General features: G+C 39.3%; 1 protein-coding gene across 7 annotated transcripts in view; it reads left to right on the top strand.

Annotated features, from left to right (window-relative positions):
- The window catches only part of LOC140896991 (putative serine/threonine-protein phosphatase 4 regulatory subunit 1-like), a 41,513-nt gene extending 28,020 nt beyond the window's left edge, over window positions 1-13,493 (top strand). For 6 of the 7 annotated variants that reach the window (XM_073309235.1, XM_073309234.1, XM_073309236.1 and 3 more), the window contains 8 exons: window positions 324-416; window positions 1,161-1,346; window positions 1,686-1,847; window positions 2,490-2,590; window positions 4,822-4,942; window positions 7,286-7,420; window positions 8,471-8,612; window positions 10,197-13,493. In XM_073309235.1, coding sequence (XP_073165336.1) covers window positions 324-416; window positions 1,161-1,346; window positions 1,686-1,847; window positions 2,490-2,590; window positions 4,822-4,942; window positions 7,286-7,420; window positions 8,471-8,612; window positions 10,197-10,351 — 1,095 coding nt within the window. In that variant the 3' untranslated portion in view covers window positions 10,352-13,493. Of the gene's footprint in view, window positions 1-323; window positions 417-1,160; window positions 1,347-1,685; window positions 1,848-2,489; window positions 2,591-4,761; window positions 4,943-7,285; window positions 7,421-8,470; window positions 8,613-10,196 lie in introns of those variants that run through there. The other variant, XM_073309239.1, reaches the window with a different exon arrangement.
- The last annotated feature ends 2,456 nt before the right edge of the window (window positions 13,494-15,949 follow it).

The raw sequence follows: 15,949 nt of genomic DNA on the forward strand, positions 1-15,949 counted from the left end.
GTTAATCATAGTGATTGTTCTTGATCTGACTTGCTATTCGTGAAACTGAAAACTGATCCTTTCTTTATTAAGACATTGCATAGAATTCATTTTGTTGTGGTTGATTCTTATACGGCCAAATTCTGCTTGCCTTACTCACATAAGTAATCATCTTGACTTGGCTACTTACATGAGTGGTGTGAGCATGATTTGGCCCTCAAAGACCCGCTCTGTGTCTGAGTTGTGTTGCTCTTCAGTGTAATGCTTTGAGATATACTAAACAGTAGTTCTATAATGAAAGAAAAACTAACTATTTTAATCATAAATACTACATCCTTTTACAGGAGTCAGAGGAACAACACTATGGGACCACTGAATTTTTAAAGAAAGAACAACATCATATTCCACCCATTGAAGATGATAAATCGAAATTACAGGTGATTTAAAATATTAATTCATGAGGCTTTACCCTCAACTCTGTGGCGTTTACAAATTATCACTTTACAGAAAAAGAAACACCTGTCCAATCAATTCCAAAATTTCAGAAAATGTTCTAGGCGTTAAGGAGTAGAACTCTATTGATTTTGATAAAATAATTAATGGAAATCCAGGCTTTTCCAGTCAGGTCCACAGAGTGCATATTTGGTGCTGCAAACAGAGGGATCTCTCTCTGGTGTCCCCAGCTGCTGCCTACATATCGCAGGCAGCAGCTTAATATGCTGCTCTCACTGTGTGTACAGATTGACCTACAAGCAACAATTTTGTTTTTAAACTGCCAGAGAAGTTTATATAAACAGAACTGCATTGGAAAATCTAGCTGTTAGATCTAGCTGCATAAAATAACTTGATGCAGCACCCAAAATGATGATTATCAGTAATAAAAATCGACCTTTGCTGTCTTCCTGATTTGATACATAGACTGTTGCCTACTGCTTTGTCTAAACCGGATGACAAGCCACCCACGGTAGTGACTTGTGCTGTAGTTTGTTGCGCTAGCCTGATGTAGGGCGTGGAGTGTTCAGTCATTTGTTGTTCTGTCCTGGCACGTGCCCCTTGTGCACCTGCCACCTGGTTAGAGGCAAGAGAGAATGCTGTACTAGAGCAGCTGTCTTTCCGTACCGATAATATCGTCCTCTTTTTTAAATTTATTAATGTTAATAATTTACTATCTTTATCTGTAGGATATCATACCTCAACCTTTATTAGACCAGTACTTGTCAATGACTGACCCCGCTCGAGCCCAGACTGTTGACACTGAAATAGCAAAACACTGTGCATATAGTCTCCCAGGGGTGGCCTTAACTCTGGGCCGGCAGAACTGGCATTGTTTGAAAGATACGTATGAGACCTTGGCAGCAGATGTACAGGTAAAACTGCATTTTCAAATAAGCATTCAGAATTCTAAGCAAATTATACAAATTAGAAATATAAGCAAACTATGCTGTAGTTTACAAGAAGTAATATCTAAAATTGACCGTGAATAAAATTTTATGATAAATCTGGAATGTTGTGTTGGATGCACTTTATTTTTTTTATTTAAGAAAGGAGACTTTATAAATGACACACGTGCTACGCAGCACCTGGTTTTCGTGAAACGAATTATGCTTTTTCTGCTCGTACCCTTCAAAATATAAGTGTACTTCTATTTAAGAGTTGCTCAAGAATATAGTGTTTAATCTAGATTGTTTTTTCTTAACTATGGACAGTGGAAGGTCCGTCGGACGCTAGCTTTTTCCATACACGAGCTGGCTGTTATTCTAGGGGATCAACTAACAGCAGCTGATCTGGTGCCGATCTTCAATGGATTCTTAAAAGATCTGGATGAAGTGCGCATTGGAGTTCTTAAACATCTCTATGACTTCCTTAAGGTAGGAGATTATATAGCAGTTTAAATTTCTGCTTTAATTTTATTAGGCACGTGCAAACCTCCATTTTTTTCATGCAGCAATTGCCTCAAAAGCTTTTTTGTGGATTCAAATGTATAACGTAATTGTTTTTTGGGTTTGGGATTCTTTGCAGAGAAGTTAAGTTTTTAATTTAATTTATTTTTAATTAAAGATCTTCCACTTTCCCCTCTGACTTTGTTTGCTTGCTTTTGTAAACTGTTATAGTGGAATTGGTGTTCAGAGCAATCTAAGTGGCCTACGATTAATTGAGGAATGAAAAAAGGGTATCAGGTCATCAAGTCCATCCTCAGGGTCCATTGCAAGAAGTGCCGAAGTAGCCCTTGGCATACGTAGCTACCCCAACTGGGTGTGCATTACTTTCAGAATCTGGGCTTTAGTTTTCTGGAGGAAAAAGCAGATTCCCTGTGAACTGTAATCTGATTTTAAGAGTTCTTTCTATCAGGAAAATACAGATAAACAGGAGTGACAGGAGTGTTAAAGAATAGAAGAATAACCCTGAAAGAAGTGAAAAGTGTTTTATAAAGCTTCAAACTGTAGTTTCAAACTGCTGGATTCATCAGTTGTATTTACTAATCAGTTGTTTGTGAACAACATTTCCTGTAGTTGCTTCATGCAGACAAAAGGCGCGAATACCTTTACCAGCTTCAAGAATTTGTCGTGACTGATAACAGCAGGAATTGGAGGTTTCGTTACGAGCTGGCAGAGTAAGTAAAACTTGTTAATGTGTGGTTCCATTACCTTTCATGGTAATGTTCAGAATTGTAACACACCCTGAATGTGAGCAAATGGCAGTAGCTTTCCATTTAAGGGGACATGGAGACTATTTTTAGGTTAAAATTTGAACTACATTAAGGCCAGAAAATCTTGTACAGTAGCAACAATTTTAGGTTACGCCATATTGTCCCACCAGTGAGCCTTAGCCCAACCTTTAGGGATCATCTGTTAGACAAGAGGATAGAGCAATATCCATTATCATTCACCTCTGCTAAGGTGCCAGTTATAGTGATGGACTTGTGATGTGGACTCTGTCCATTAGGATCTGTACCACCAACTTATTTCACATAGGTCCCTATCTCGCTGAACCATGCTCTGACAGCATTTCTCATTGTTGGCAAATAGTAGGGTTACTCACTACTTCCATATAGTTAAATATGAGTAGGGAGGTAATTTTACACCTGTATATAGCATTGGTAGACATTTTAGAGTATTGCTTAAAGTCTAGTGTCCACAATTTAAAAAGAATGCTGAAAATTAGAGTGGGTGCAGAAAAGAGCCACAAAAGTGACTCAAGGGCTAACGAAAATGCATTTACAGTGAGAGACTTAGGGTTCAATCTGTTTAAATTATTAAAAAGAAGATTGAGAGGTGACTTGTCCCCAGAGTAAAAGTATCTTCACAAAGAGAAAATGCCAGGTAATAAAGGACCGTTTGATCAAGTGAGAAGGACATAGCAAGAACAGGTGCCTAGATGCTGAAGCTAAACAAATTCAAATTAGAAATAAGACGCACATTTTTAACAGTGAGGGTGATTAACTATTGCAGCAAGCAACCAAGGCAAATGGTGGATTCTTTCTCTTTTGATGCCTTTGAGTCAAGGCTAGATGCCCTTCTGGAAGATATTATTTATTAATCATGTTTTCTATGGTAGGGCCAGCCAAGAATGGTCCCTTTTGCAATAGACCTATATAGAGCAGCAGGCGGAGTCAAATGCAGGTTTTTGGGCTTGATACAGAAGTAACTGAGTGAAACTTAATGGCCTATTGTGTATAGGAAGTCAGACTAGATTGTCAAAGGTTCCCTTACAGTCTTAAAATCTATAAAACTCTGGCAGATTATATTAATGCTCATTCAGTTGTATGTCTGATCCTATTCAGTTGTGGTGCTTATGTATAAATCAACAAAATGTGTATGGCATTGGTTTTTCCATCGTACAATTAGTTGACTCATTTTGGTGTTTTCACCCGAGTGGGAGTAGAATGGGGATGAACTAGGGACTGGTAATGGTTCTAGTAATGGTGGCTTGTTTCAGTATGATTTAGGATCTAAATGGCTAGCCAGTTGACATACACATTCCTGGATTGATGTTTCAAGCTACTTAAACTCTTTTCATAAAGCATTTTAATGCATACAATTAAAATACTTTCCTTCACAGTAATCTTAATTCAGTATGCTTTATTTGGTCTGTTGAGGTTTTAACCCCCATACTGGACTGCTGGTGTAATGTTATCCTTGTATTATAAACCCAGTGAAGAAAACTGCAGTGAATGTTGTGTAAGTTCCCTGACATCTAGTGGGAGAACTTTGTAACGTCGGTATGATTTTTTTTGCTGTAATTGGCAGAATATCACCAGCTGCTTGTTGTTGTTATGGCTGTGATATGTTATGTTCAGTTTCCTACAGATGATGCAACTTAAGTAGGCGATCTTTATGTATTCACTGCAGTAATTCAAATATTTCTCATCTTAACTTCCTAAGAGTATGTGTGATTATGTTCTGCAGTTAAGAAGAAATTTCCCATCATAGCATAAAAATTTCAAAATTCCTCAACATTTTCATCTAAGAATAATAAATTTTAAAGTATTAGTGAAGAAGGGATGAGGGGGAAAGTAAGATAAGGAATTTGAGAATCCCTAAGTAACTTACTTTGCAGTTTCTGATAATTCCCTTATACACCTGCAATTTATGTGAAATCTCATCACTGAAGCTGCATTTTTATACATTTAACTTTATTGAAATGTAGTAGTTCATGTATAAATTTTAGTCTGGTTGGGAGACTAAACAGAATCCCCAAGCTTTGCATAATAAAAAATGATTGTTCTCCCAGATTTTCAACAACTTTGTTCATGAAACCAAAATGATTTTCCTCCATCTTCAGCAGGAAGGCCATAAAGAAAAAGAGAGGAATGTTTTGACTCAATGATCCCTTGTGTTTCAGACAGCTGATCCTGATATTAGAACTCTACAACCCCAATGATGTATATGACTACTTAAGGCACATTGCGTTAACTCTCTGCTCTGATAAAGTATCAGAAGTCAGGTGGATCTCCTTCAAACTGGTAAAGGATTTTACTTTTTCTTGCAAAAAAGATTTATGAAAAATGTATTTAATAGCAACACATTGACTTGAAAAGTTTATTGAAATTATATGGTAACAACAGATATTAGGAACACAAATATGTTTCAACTAGATCTGGTCAAAAAATGAAGAGACAGTTTTTCATGAAGTATTGTGAAGTAGTTTCTGTGCTCCAAATGGTTTTGGGTTTTTTTGTTTTTTAATTTCAGTTGTCAAGAAATGACTGCAAGGAGGAAAAAGAGACGTTGAAAAGAAGAAAAAAAATCCCCAAAACGATAAATGAAAAATTTCAAAAAAAATCTGTTTTTGAAAAAAAAATTGAAATATTTTTTAAAATTTACAAATTTTGAAAAAAGTAGTTTTTTCATTTAAAAAAAATCTTGTTTCAAAAATAAATTGGACCAGCTTTAATTTCAACATCTTCCATGTATGCTCAATTTTTTTCTTGGCACAATACAATTATACATGCACTTTTGCAGAGACAAAAGTGGTGTGGAGAAAGTAAATAAGGAAGTGTTATTTACTCCTTCTCATAACACAAGAATTAGGGGTCACCAAATGAAATTAATATGCAGCAGGTTTAAAAGAAACTAAAGGAAGTATTTCTTCACACAACGCACGGTCAACCTGTGGAACTTTTTGCCAGAGGATGTTGTGAGGGCCAGAACTATAATAGGGTTCAAAAAATAACTAGATAAATTCATGGAGGATAGGTCCATCAATGGCTATTAGCCAGGATGGGCAGGGATGGTGTCCCTCGCCTCTGTTTGCCAGAAGGTGGGAATGAGTGACAGGGAATGGATCACTTGATGTTTACCTTTTCTGTTCATTCCCTCTGGGGCACCTGGCACTGGCCACTGTCTGAAGACAGGATACTGGGCTAGATGGACCTTTGGTCTGACCAAGTATGGCCGTTCTTATGACAAAAGATGAAGTTCTGGCCCCACCTGAAGTCAGTAACAAAACTCCAATTGACTTCAATGAGGTTGGGATTTCATGCAAACTTTTTCAGGTGCATTTTTGCAAAGGCAAAATCAGAGGCTCCCGAGCAACATAGCTTAAAAAATTCTCGCTCACAGTCTGTTACATTAGAACTCTGTTTGTTTGTGTTTTTTAAATTGTGGCTCAATAAAAGTTTACAGAATGGGCTGGGCATTGGGTATATTGAGTAAATACTAATTTTACAAATCTTTAAGCCTGCTAAATACATGGTTAACCAACAGAACTTTAAAAAAAAAAAAGACATATTTCAAGATAAAGGGGGAATTTTAATGTATGTACCCAGGTCTGTATGGACTTTTATTTTTAAACTTACTGATAAGAATATATATGTATAAAAGAGATTAAGGAAAACCTAGTTCTTTTTTTAAGTCCGCCTAACTCGTATGTACAGAACGACGGGAATACAAAATGAAATCCTGACTACTTACTATAATGTGATGTGCTGTAGCCCTGATAGCATGTAATGTTGCACATCGTGTGGTGGTGAAGTATTAAACTGCACTTGGAAGATGTGCCTGCTTTGAGGAGAAAGCTGAACTCTGAATTTCCTTCTTTTCTTCCTTTGTGTCATGGTGTTAATGGTAATTTTCTTTGTGAATGAACCACTTATGAGTAACTGCTGTTTTCTTTGTCTTCCTCAAAACTAACATTCTCATATGTAATCGTAACTATTTAGGAGATAGCAGCACCATTCTCTTGAATTTATTTCTAATGACTTATTTGAGCCCATTTTGTGTCAGACCTTTTCTGTTAAATATATATGCCTTCTGTAGAGAAGGACATGCTAGTAATCTGATTCATGAAAAAGTAGACAAATGATCTTACTGTTCACTGTTCTTTCCTGTAAGTTGGTTTTATGCTAGAATATAGTTTTGTTTAACAGTATTTAGTAAGTAGACAACTTGTCTACATGCTGGCACCACAGACATCACAGGATCTGCTCTTTGCTGCTTTGGTCCTCCACGGAAAGGCGGTGGTGGTGTTATTATTATTTAGTATTTATTATTAGCAAGGATATCGCTGAGAACACCACAAAGTGGTAGTGTAACATTTCTTTTAAAACCAGTGTTTGAGTGAGACCATAGCAAAGTAGACAGTTGGGTCAGTAAAGAAGCTTAAAAATGGCCTCTTCTCTCAACCTTTGCGTTTCAGGGCTGTGCTAAGTAAAGCTTTTGTCAAAACAAACAACACTATAGTTTAATGATCCCTATAGTTCTGCAGAGGTTTTGGCATTCTTAAGTAGTAGTCTTCAAGTAAAGTGATGCCACTTAAATGCTAGTCTAAATTCACAGTCTAAATCTGCCCTCTGATCTTTTCACAGGTTGTGGCAATACTACAGAAGTTCTACGCAAATAATGCAAGTGCGTTGGGATTAAATTTCATTAATGAGCTTGTAGCAAGGTTCCGTCATTGTTCCAAGTGGATTGGAAGACAAGCTTTTGCCTTCATTTGTCAGGTTAGATTGCCTTTTTACATGTATGGGTGTATCTACAAATTGAGAGGATTCATAATGCTGGCAGGAATGGCTTTCAGAATTGGTAAAGGAATATAGAGCCATTCACCTCCAGAGTATTTAAGAACTATTCCAAATCAGTAATGAGTGAAAGTCATTATCTTCTCAGGGTGGTTCAGTGGCTTGTGTGAACTGACATGTCCAAATCACAAAAGCAAACCTCAGAAGTAGCACCCTCCCTTGTCAGCAGTCTTGGCAACAAAGCAAAATATAGATGAGACTGAAAACAAGCTGTGTTTTGTGAAATCCACCTAGACTACTGGCAGGATCGTGCTTAGACAGGGACTATACAGTTCACGTGTGCTCTTTGAATTAGTGGTGGTTGCCGGGTGCCCAGAGTTGGTGGAGAACGGGTATGTCTCTAAAGTGACTAAACTTGTTTGCTACAGAGAGGAGGAGGAGGAGGAGGGGGAGTGGCCATTGACTGCCCTACTCTTCAGTTTGGTGGTCAATACTAGTCCATGAAAAGGCCATACATCATTTTCTTTTAGCCAGGGAAATTTATTCATACTAGTAGTTAGTTGTAAGGCAGTGGGAAGAGGAGAGGCAAAGCCAAGGTGTTAATGATTCCCAGAATAAAAATTGTAAGTAAGTCCACTGCCTTCCTTGGGCCAACTTTAAATGAATCCTGACATCCTAAATTCATATCTACACAGGGTAGAAGGACCAAATGATACTTATCCTTGAGTGAATCAATCAGATACTTTTCTTGTGGTGTCCTTCCAAAAACTTCCAGGGGAAGGAAGGGCCATTAAAAGAAAAAATATATTCAAGTAACCTCCCCTTGTAAATGTAAATTTAGGCTGCGTGTGTGGAACAATATACATTTGAGAGTTAAGAATACATCTGAAATAGACAGCCAGATAACTAACATTTTTTAAATACAAGCTAAACTTGAGGCAAGTTGGAAAGGAATCAGAGATGATTGTTTTTGTTAAAGATACACTGATTATTCGCCTTGCTTTATCTTCTGTTCTGCTATTACCTCCACAGGCTGTAGTAGAAGAAGAGTGTATGCCTGTTGACCATTTTGTCGAACACTTACTTCCCAGTCTTTTAAGTCTTGCTTCTGATCCTGTGCCAAACGTAAGGGTTCTGTTAGCCAAGGCTCTAAGGCAAACGCTGTTGGAGAAAGGTATGCTAAACTAATTCCTTTGATGTAAGAACTAATTTCTCATTAATTCCATCATTTCTGTAACACCGCAGCTTTTCACAAATTGGCTTGCTCAGCTGATAAAAAGAATGTTCAGATTTACGATATAATGATATAACAAAGGCAGAAACTAGTACACTATAATTTTGGGATCCTACATTTAAATTCAGCCTGTGCAGTGCTTGATATCAGTTAGTTTGTAAAAAGAACGCAGGCTTCTTTTTCCTTTCAAAAAGTTTTTTTTTTTCTGCTAGCATTAAAAGGCTACTGTATATCCTCTGTGGCTTGTCACCCTTTTGTGATTTTGACATAATACAACAGATGTGATATTCTATTCAGTGGAAGGCAGTTGAATGCTTATTTATAGTGGGAAAGTCGCATAGCGTGTTATATAAATTATTTAAGGCAGGAGTTCTCAAACTTCATTGCACCGCGACTCCCTTTTGACAACAAAAAATTACTATATGACTGCAGGACAGGGGACCGAAGCCTGAGCCCATGTGAGTCCCACTGCCCCAGGGGGCAGGACAGAGCCAAAGCCCTGAGCCCCACCACCCCAGGTGGGAAAGGGGTTAAAGCCGAAGCCCAAAGGCTTCAGCCCCAGCCAGGGGCCCTGTAACCTGAGCCCAACCGTCCAGGGCTATATCCCTTGGGCTTCGGCCCTGGGCAGTGGGGTTTGGGCTTTGGCCCTGAGCCCCTGCAAGTCTAAGCGAGCCCTGGCGGCACCATTAAAATGTGGTTGTGACCCACAGTTTGAGAAGCACTGACTGAAGGCTAAGAAGAGACATCAGTAAATTATAGGTCCAAAGAGGAGATGCTTTTGAGAAATTCAGAGGATCAAAATAAATGAAAGGAATTGTAATCGGATGTTTAAAAGGTTCTGCACAAACTCCGTTTGCTATATTCATCAACTATTTCTCAATTCTAGAGAATGAATAGTATAACGGCCTTGTTTGCAAATATGGTCACTCATCCACTCCATATGCATATTCCTGTATTTGTTTTTCAAAACATCCAGGCCACCTCTGATATATGCTTTTTATAAAGGGAGTCACCCTTCTCCATTCCTCACCAGAATCAGTTATGTCAATGGGAGTATTTTGATAGTACTAAAAAAAAAAAAAAGAACATGGCAGCCTGCCAATTTTCCTTTCTTGCTGGTACGTTTCCACTTGGGGGCCAGCAAAAGCAAAGAACCACTTATAGAAATATTGAGTATTCAACATAGAGCTCTCCCTTTGCCAAGTCCTTAGCGAAAGAAATTAAGAAAAAAACACAGCCTTCTTTCTCAACTTCCGTGGACTTGCTTTAGCTTCCCCAGGGAAGCTAGCCTCAAAGTTAGACATACTTCTCTGGATGAGGGAAGACCCTAACACTAATCCCACCATGTCCATTGTATGATCTGCAACTTTAAATTTAAAAGAAAAAAAAAAGCAAAGCTTCATTCCCTCTCTTCTGGCAAAGGGTAAGAATAATTTTGTGATGTGCCTGAAGTGTACAGTACAGCACAACTCTGAATAAAACTGTTTTTCCCCCCCTCGCCTTTTTTCCCCCTTCTTGTTCTAGCTTATTTTAAAAGTGTTGGCAGCCCTCATCTAGAAGCTGTGGAAGAGACTGTTCTAGCTTTACAGTCGGACAGAGACCAAGATGTGTCTTTTTTTGCCACTGTAAAACCAAAACTGAACCATATGGACATGACTTCCCTTGAAAAACAAAACTAAACTGTTCATCTGCTACAAACCCTGAACATCACAATGGTGACACACTTCATGTTCTTGGAGGAACATGGAACCAAGCAATTTATTGCCTCCCTGGTCTGAGAGAAAAGGGCTTGTTGAAAATACCATTATCTTCATTCAGTGACCACTTTTGTATCTACAGCTGTGCATCAGATGGGATGACTACATTCAAACGTTTGTTCTTTTCCTTGTAAACATGGATTGTAACTCATCTCTACAAAAGGTCCAGTGTTGTAAATATCCTCTTACGAAGTTGCACACATACAGCATTTCAGTATCCTCCGTTACAGTAATATATTTTTAAATACTGTATTTTAAAAAAATCCAGTCATAAAGCAGTTTGCTAGAAACCCCTCTAAGCTTGTAAGTTTAAAAACCTGAAGTTAGTAAGCTTGTGTGTAGATGCTTTACCCCATTTTATTGTGGTTTTTATATTTTTTGTTTATAGTACTGCATTTTATTATTTACCTGAAAAAATGTATATATGTGAATAGCTCCTGAAACTTGGCAAAAGAATTCAAAAAATTTGAATCCCACACCAGTGAGACTCATCTAAGCCATTTTACGTTATACAACACAGGTGGTTTGTTGGAACTAAAGCATGGCTTACTTCTACTTTTAACGTACATGTGATGTTTTTTAAAATCAGGGCTTGACTTTCTCTGTATATTGGGGCAGTTTTTATTACTTTGTCTTTTGTAAACTGTATTATTATTATTTAACACTTTTTCTCACTTCCTGCTGTTAATCCTTGGTCTCCTTTTCTCACTGCTAGTACTGATGGGTGTGTAATATACATGGACTGTTAACTTCCCAAACTGGAAATTGCTAATTCTGCCCTAGCAAAGTTCATTTCATTCAAGGCACTCAAAGGTCACAGATTAGAGGTTACTTCTTATTGCAGAGACTTCATGTATAAATGCTCTGCAAAGTGTGTAAGTAGGGATGCATGTGTATGGGAGTGCATCACATATGTACACGCACACACACCTGTGACTTGAAAAACACTGTATCTGGTTCAGCATTCAGATCCCTGGGAATCTGTCTGTACTGTAATGACAGAAAAATTCTTATGTTGTAGTCTCTGTATGTTTCCATATAGTGCAGATTTCCAGAGTACAAAAGTTGACCTATTTTACTTTACAGATTCGGTTTGTAGTCTTGTAGCTGTTGTCATGATTCTTTGGATTGGATGTAAACAAAAAATGAAATGTGAAAAACCAAGATTACATTACAGTATATTGGATTCTTCTCATATCTAAACAGGAACTTCGGTAGAAAAAAGTAGGATGAAATCCTCTTCACTAAACCTGGCAGTTTTGCAAAATAGTCACTTAAGCTAAAGAACTGACTCTCTTTGTTGGGCCCTGCTTATTTCAGCTCTGCCTTCCCGTGTACAAAGACTTGAACTAACATAGGACCTGATCCAAAACCTATTGAAGACAATGGGCTTTGACTCAGAACAGCAGCCTTGCAGTATATATACTGCATTATGGGGAAATGGATCTCATTTAATGACAAGTAAATTACTGTGTCCAGCATTTTCTTAATGTGTAAACAGACCAGTAAAAGAATAGTTCCTTCCACTTTATTTCATTGTTATAACATGAATTACTTATATTGTCTGGAAGTTAAAAATACTCCTCTCTTAAAACTGGATTGTCATCCTCATAGCAAGTAGCTTTCCCAGCCTGATATGTGTATGTTTTTGAGTGTTTAATTTTGTATAAATATTTACCAAACTAGTTTTGCATTATAATGTATAGTATTTGTAATAAATCGTTTGCTTGCAAGACCATAAGATGCTTTTAGAAACTATAGGCGGAAATATATTGTTGCTATTTCAGAAAACAGTTTAAAATCTGTAAATTCCACAATTTCCACCCTTAATTTTTTTATATAATTTAAAACAAATGCCTCTTCAATGCAAACCAATTTTTTATGACTGCAGTTTCTCAGCAAAAAAAATGCAAGTTAGTTTTTTTGTAGTTTTAATATCTTTTTCTAATGCTAACATTATACTAATATTTTTTAAACAGTTCAAATTTTCTAAGATTGTTCTAACCAGGTTTTATTTTTGTTGACTATTAACAGGTCGTTAAATTTCTCAGCACTGATCATAAAGTTTTTAAGTGTACATAGATATGTTTTAAACGTACTGTATATAAACTGGTTACTTTGAACATTAATACAACCCAGCTTTCTGTTTCCGTAATCATCTTAAAAAGTTACCTTGTCCTGCAATAACTTACTGGAAAATACAAACTTCTGTGTGTTTATGGAAAGTTGGGATAGTTTTTCGTGATGGTATTCTTAGACTCACTTGTAAACCATAAACTAAGGTCACTAAATGCCATAACAAAAATTTATGTTAAATCTTTTTTTGGCACCTTTCTAACTCCAGAAATTCACGTCCATTTTAAATTATGTGATTTCTGGGTTGTGTGTGTTTTTTTTAGTTCAATTTTTAAAAGCTCTTTAAAACTCGATAGTTGCATGCACTAGAGGGGACAACAGATCTTCCTTTAACTTCAGACAACATGCAGTTCTATTAAACTGGCTCACTTTTTCCAAGGTGTGCATTTTGTTTTCATTTTATACTGGAAATATGACTTCAGCATGACTAAAGACTGCACTTTACCACTCACACTAGACAGATGGTTGCAATGAAGATTAAAGCTGTGTATTCACCTGCAATTCTCTGGGCTGTTTAAATTATGCAAAAACTGTATTTTGAAAGCCAAATGGAGCAAAGTGAGGTAGTCAATCCACTTTTGCAAAAGCAGCAAGAATATCACTCTAAAACACTTTTGGCTAAGGGATATGAGAATAACATTAGTGGTGCAATATTGCTTGGATGCTGTAGAAAATTATCAGGCACTTGTAATCCAAAGCATGTTAGTCATGTTGCTTAGAATTCAGACTCACTGTATCCACTATATATGATACACTCTTGGCAACTAACAGGATTCTGCCCTAGTGGCAGCTGTCATCTATAAACAGTGTTGTTTAGAGCCCAAATAAGTGGAGACACTCTGGAAGTGCCACTGATTTGCCAGAATATAGAAGCTATGTAACTTTCTATTGTATTTATCTCAATAAATCTCATGACTGTTTTATGAAATGTCTGTGGTAATTGACTCCTGTCATAAATAGCATATACAATTTGTTTTCTTCACCTGCTTAAAATACAAGTTCAGTACTTGGGGTTATAAAGTGGTAATTACGTGGTTAAAAATAAACCACGAACAGCTATCGACTAACAAGGAAAACAGGAATATAAAATACCCTAGTGCATGCGTGCAACATGGCAAAGTTAATGTTGCTGTAGGAGCCTTAATAATGGAATTTCCTCACTTTTCTGTGCTTGGTTTCTTAATGTTGCATCAGTGCTAAGTTTTCCATATAAGAGACTAGGGGCCTGGGAGAGTGGGGAAGGAAAAAGGATGTCACAGGGTCCATTCACTGCTAGGGGCACCTCCTCCTGGCCCATCTGGGGTTTAGCTCCTTCCACGTGCTGCCCCCTCCTCTGGTGGTCCCTCAGCCCAGCTTCTATCACCCTGCAGCCCCTCTTGCTCCAGGAACTGCACCTGCCTCTCTGTGACTTGGCCTTCTGGCCAGGTCACTGTGTGTGTTTCCCTCTTCAAGGGCATCAAAGTTTTTCCTCAGTGCCAGTCTCAGGCAGTCTTCCCATTCATTCCCCCATGCTGCCACTTCCTCTGTGGCTGGCAGAGGAACCTGGGCCTGCCCTCTATTCTGGGTTCCAGCTCAGGGACCCTCTAATGAGCAGCCAAGGTCTGTTCTCTCCTGGACCTTCCTATCTTTCCCTGAGCCCAGGCACTTCCTGTTCTGATCCACCTGAGCCTCATCCTGCTTCCTGGCTCCTCCTCCAGGTGCAGCTTGGGGAGTTAATTGGCCCACCTAGCCACCTTAACCCTTCCAGGGCCTGTGGGGGTGGATACCCCATCACAGGGGGGATGCTGGTTATTAATTTTCACCCATCTCTGTGCTGCTCTCTGCCTCTCAAGGTCTGTCATCCTTTCTCCTCTTTTTCACCTCCCCTAGATCCCTGTACCTTCTCATAAATGAGTTGAGAAGTCCTATACTTCTCCCTAGCTCTTACTTACCTCTCCTGACTCCAACCACCTCTGTACCTGTCTCCCCTTCTCAAGGTGCTCTCCTGCACTGCTTCCCCAGCTCTTCCCTGGATTTGTACGCACAGTTCCCTTTTGTCCTCTTTTGGGTTCCTCACCTAATGTGCTCCTATGCCCAGCCTCAAGGTCCCTCTGTGACTATTCCCCACTCCTGCCTTCACCAAAGAGCAACTCTTCTTCCCTTCTCCTCCTTCACATTCCTCCACATGATCATAAATGATAAATCTCAACATGTCACCCCCACCCTCTCGGAGGAAGGAGGAAACGAAGCTGTGGCTGGGACTCCTCCCCAGCTGTCTCAACTGCTGCCCTTTGAGGTTCCGGCCTTCGTTCTGTTCTGAGCAGGAAGGACCCCAGTCCTGCGGAGCAGAGACTTGGGGCTTGTCTACGCTGGCACGTTTTTGCACTGTAAAGCAGCTTTTTGCACTCAAACTGCGGAGGTGTACACACTGCCCAACCACTTTGTGTGCAGAAAAACCACCTCGCCGGGAGTCCTAAGGCTATTTGCACAGAGGCTCCGGCACTCTGTTGCCAGTGTAGACACTTGATTGCTTTCTGCGCTGTAATTGGCCTCCAGAGTCATCCCATAATGCCTCAAGTGACCGCTCTGCTCATTGTTTTGAACTCGGCTGCCCTGGAGACATGCGCCCCAAGCCCCCCTTTCAAAGCACCTTTTCTGACAACCCTTGTGTGCTGTGCTGATCCGCTCCGGGACACAAAGCAGACCATTAATGTGGAGTGTTTGTGCTGTGTGTGCGTGCGTGTGTGCTTCCTGCCACTGTACTTACAAGACCGCATGCTGACGTACTGTGTCCCCCAAAACACACCCCCCCCTTCAGTTGAAAAGCAGCTGGCAAGGTTGTAGGATGCCCATGGAACAATGGGATGGGGAAACCTGCATCATGCACTGCTGTGCCTGCCCCATGAGGCATTGCAAACCCTTCCCAAAGCACCCTCCAGCCAGCTGCACAGTGGGATAGTTACCATAATGCACTGCTGTCTTTGCCATTGCAAGAGCTGCTAAGGTGAAGAAGCTCCAGCATCACAAGGAGCACAGTGTGGACACGCAACAGCCGTTTAATTCCAGCGTTTTAATAAAAGTGGTATACCTTGTGGCACAGAAACTTGCTAGTGTAGACATACCCTTAGATGCAGCCTTCACCCTGCTCCCTAGTGAACATCTTCGTACAAAAAGAAGGAAAAGAGTTGGCTGAGTTACGGCTTCCAGCAGGCTCATTCCCTTTCCCCTTCCTTGGCTGCCCTCCAGCCAACTAAAAGCTCTTGTCACCCTTGGTGAAAGTTGAGGGGGTCGAGACTGAGCAAACAGGCCCCCCTTTAAAATCACTGCATGTGCGCTGATAGCTCCTCTGAACGTATGTACTACGATGACACACCCATGCCACTGTGATTGCTACATGACATCATA

The sequence above is a fragment of the Lepidochelys kempii genome, chromosome 13, assembly GCF_965140265.1.
Source record: "Lepidochelys kempii isolate rLepKem1 chromosome 13, rLepKem1.hap2, whole genome shotgun sequence".
In the NCBI taxonomy this organism is placed as follows: domain Eukaryota; kingdom Metazoa; phylum Chordata; order Testudines; family Cheloniidae; genus Lepidochelys; species Lepidochelys kempii.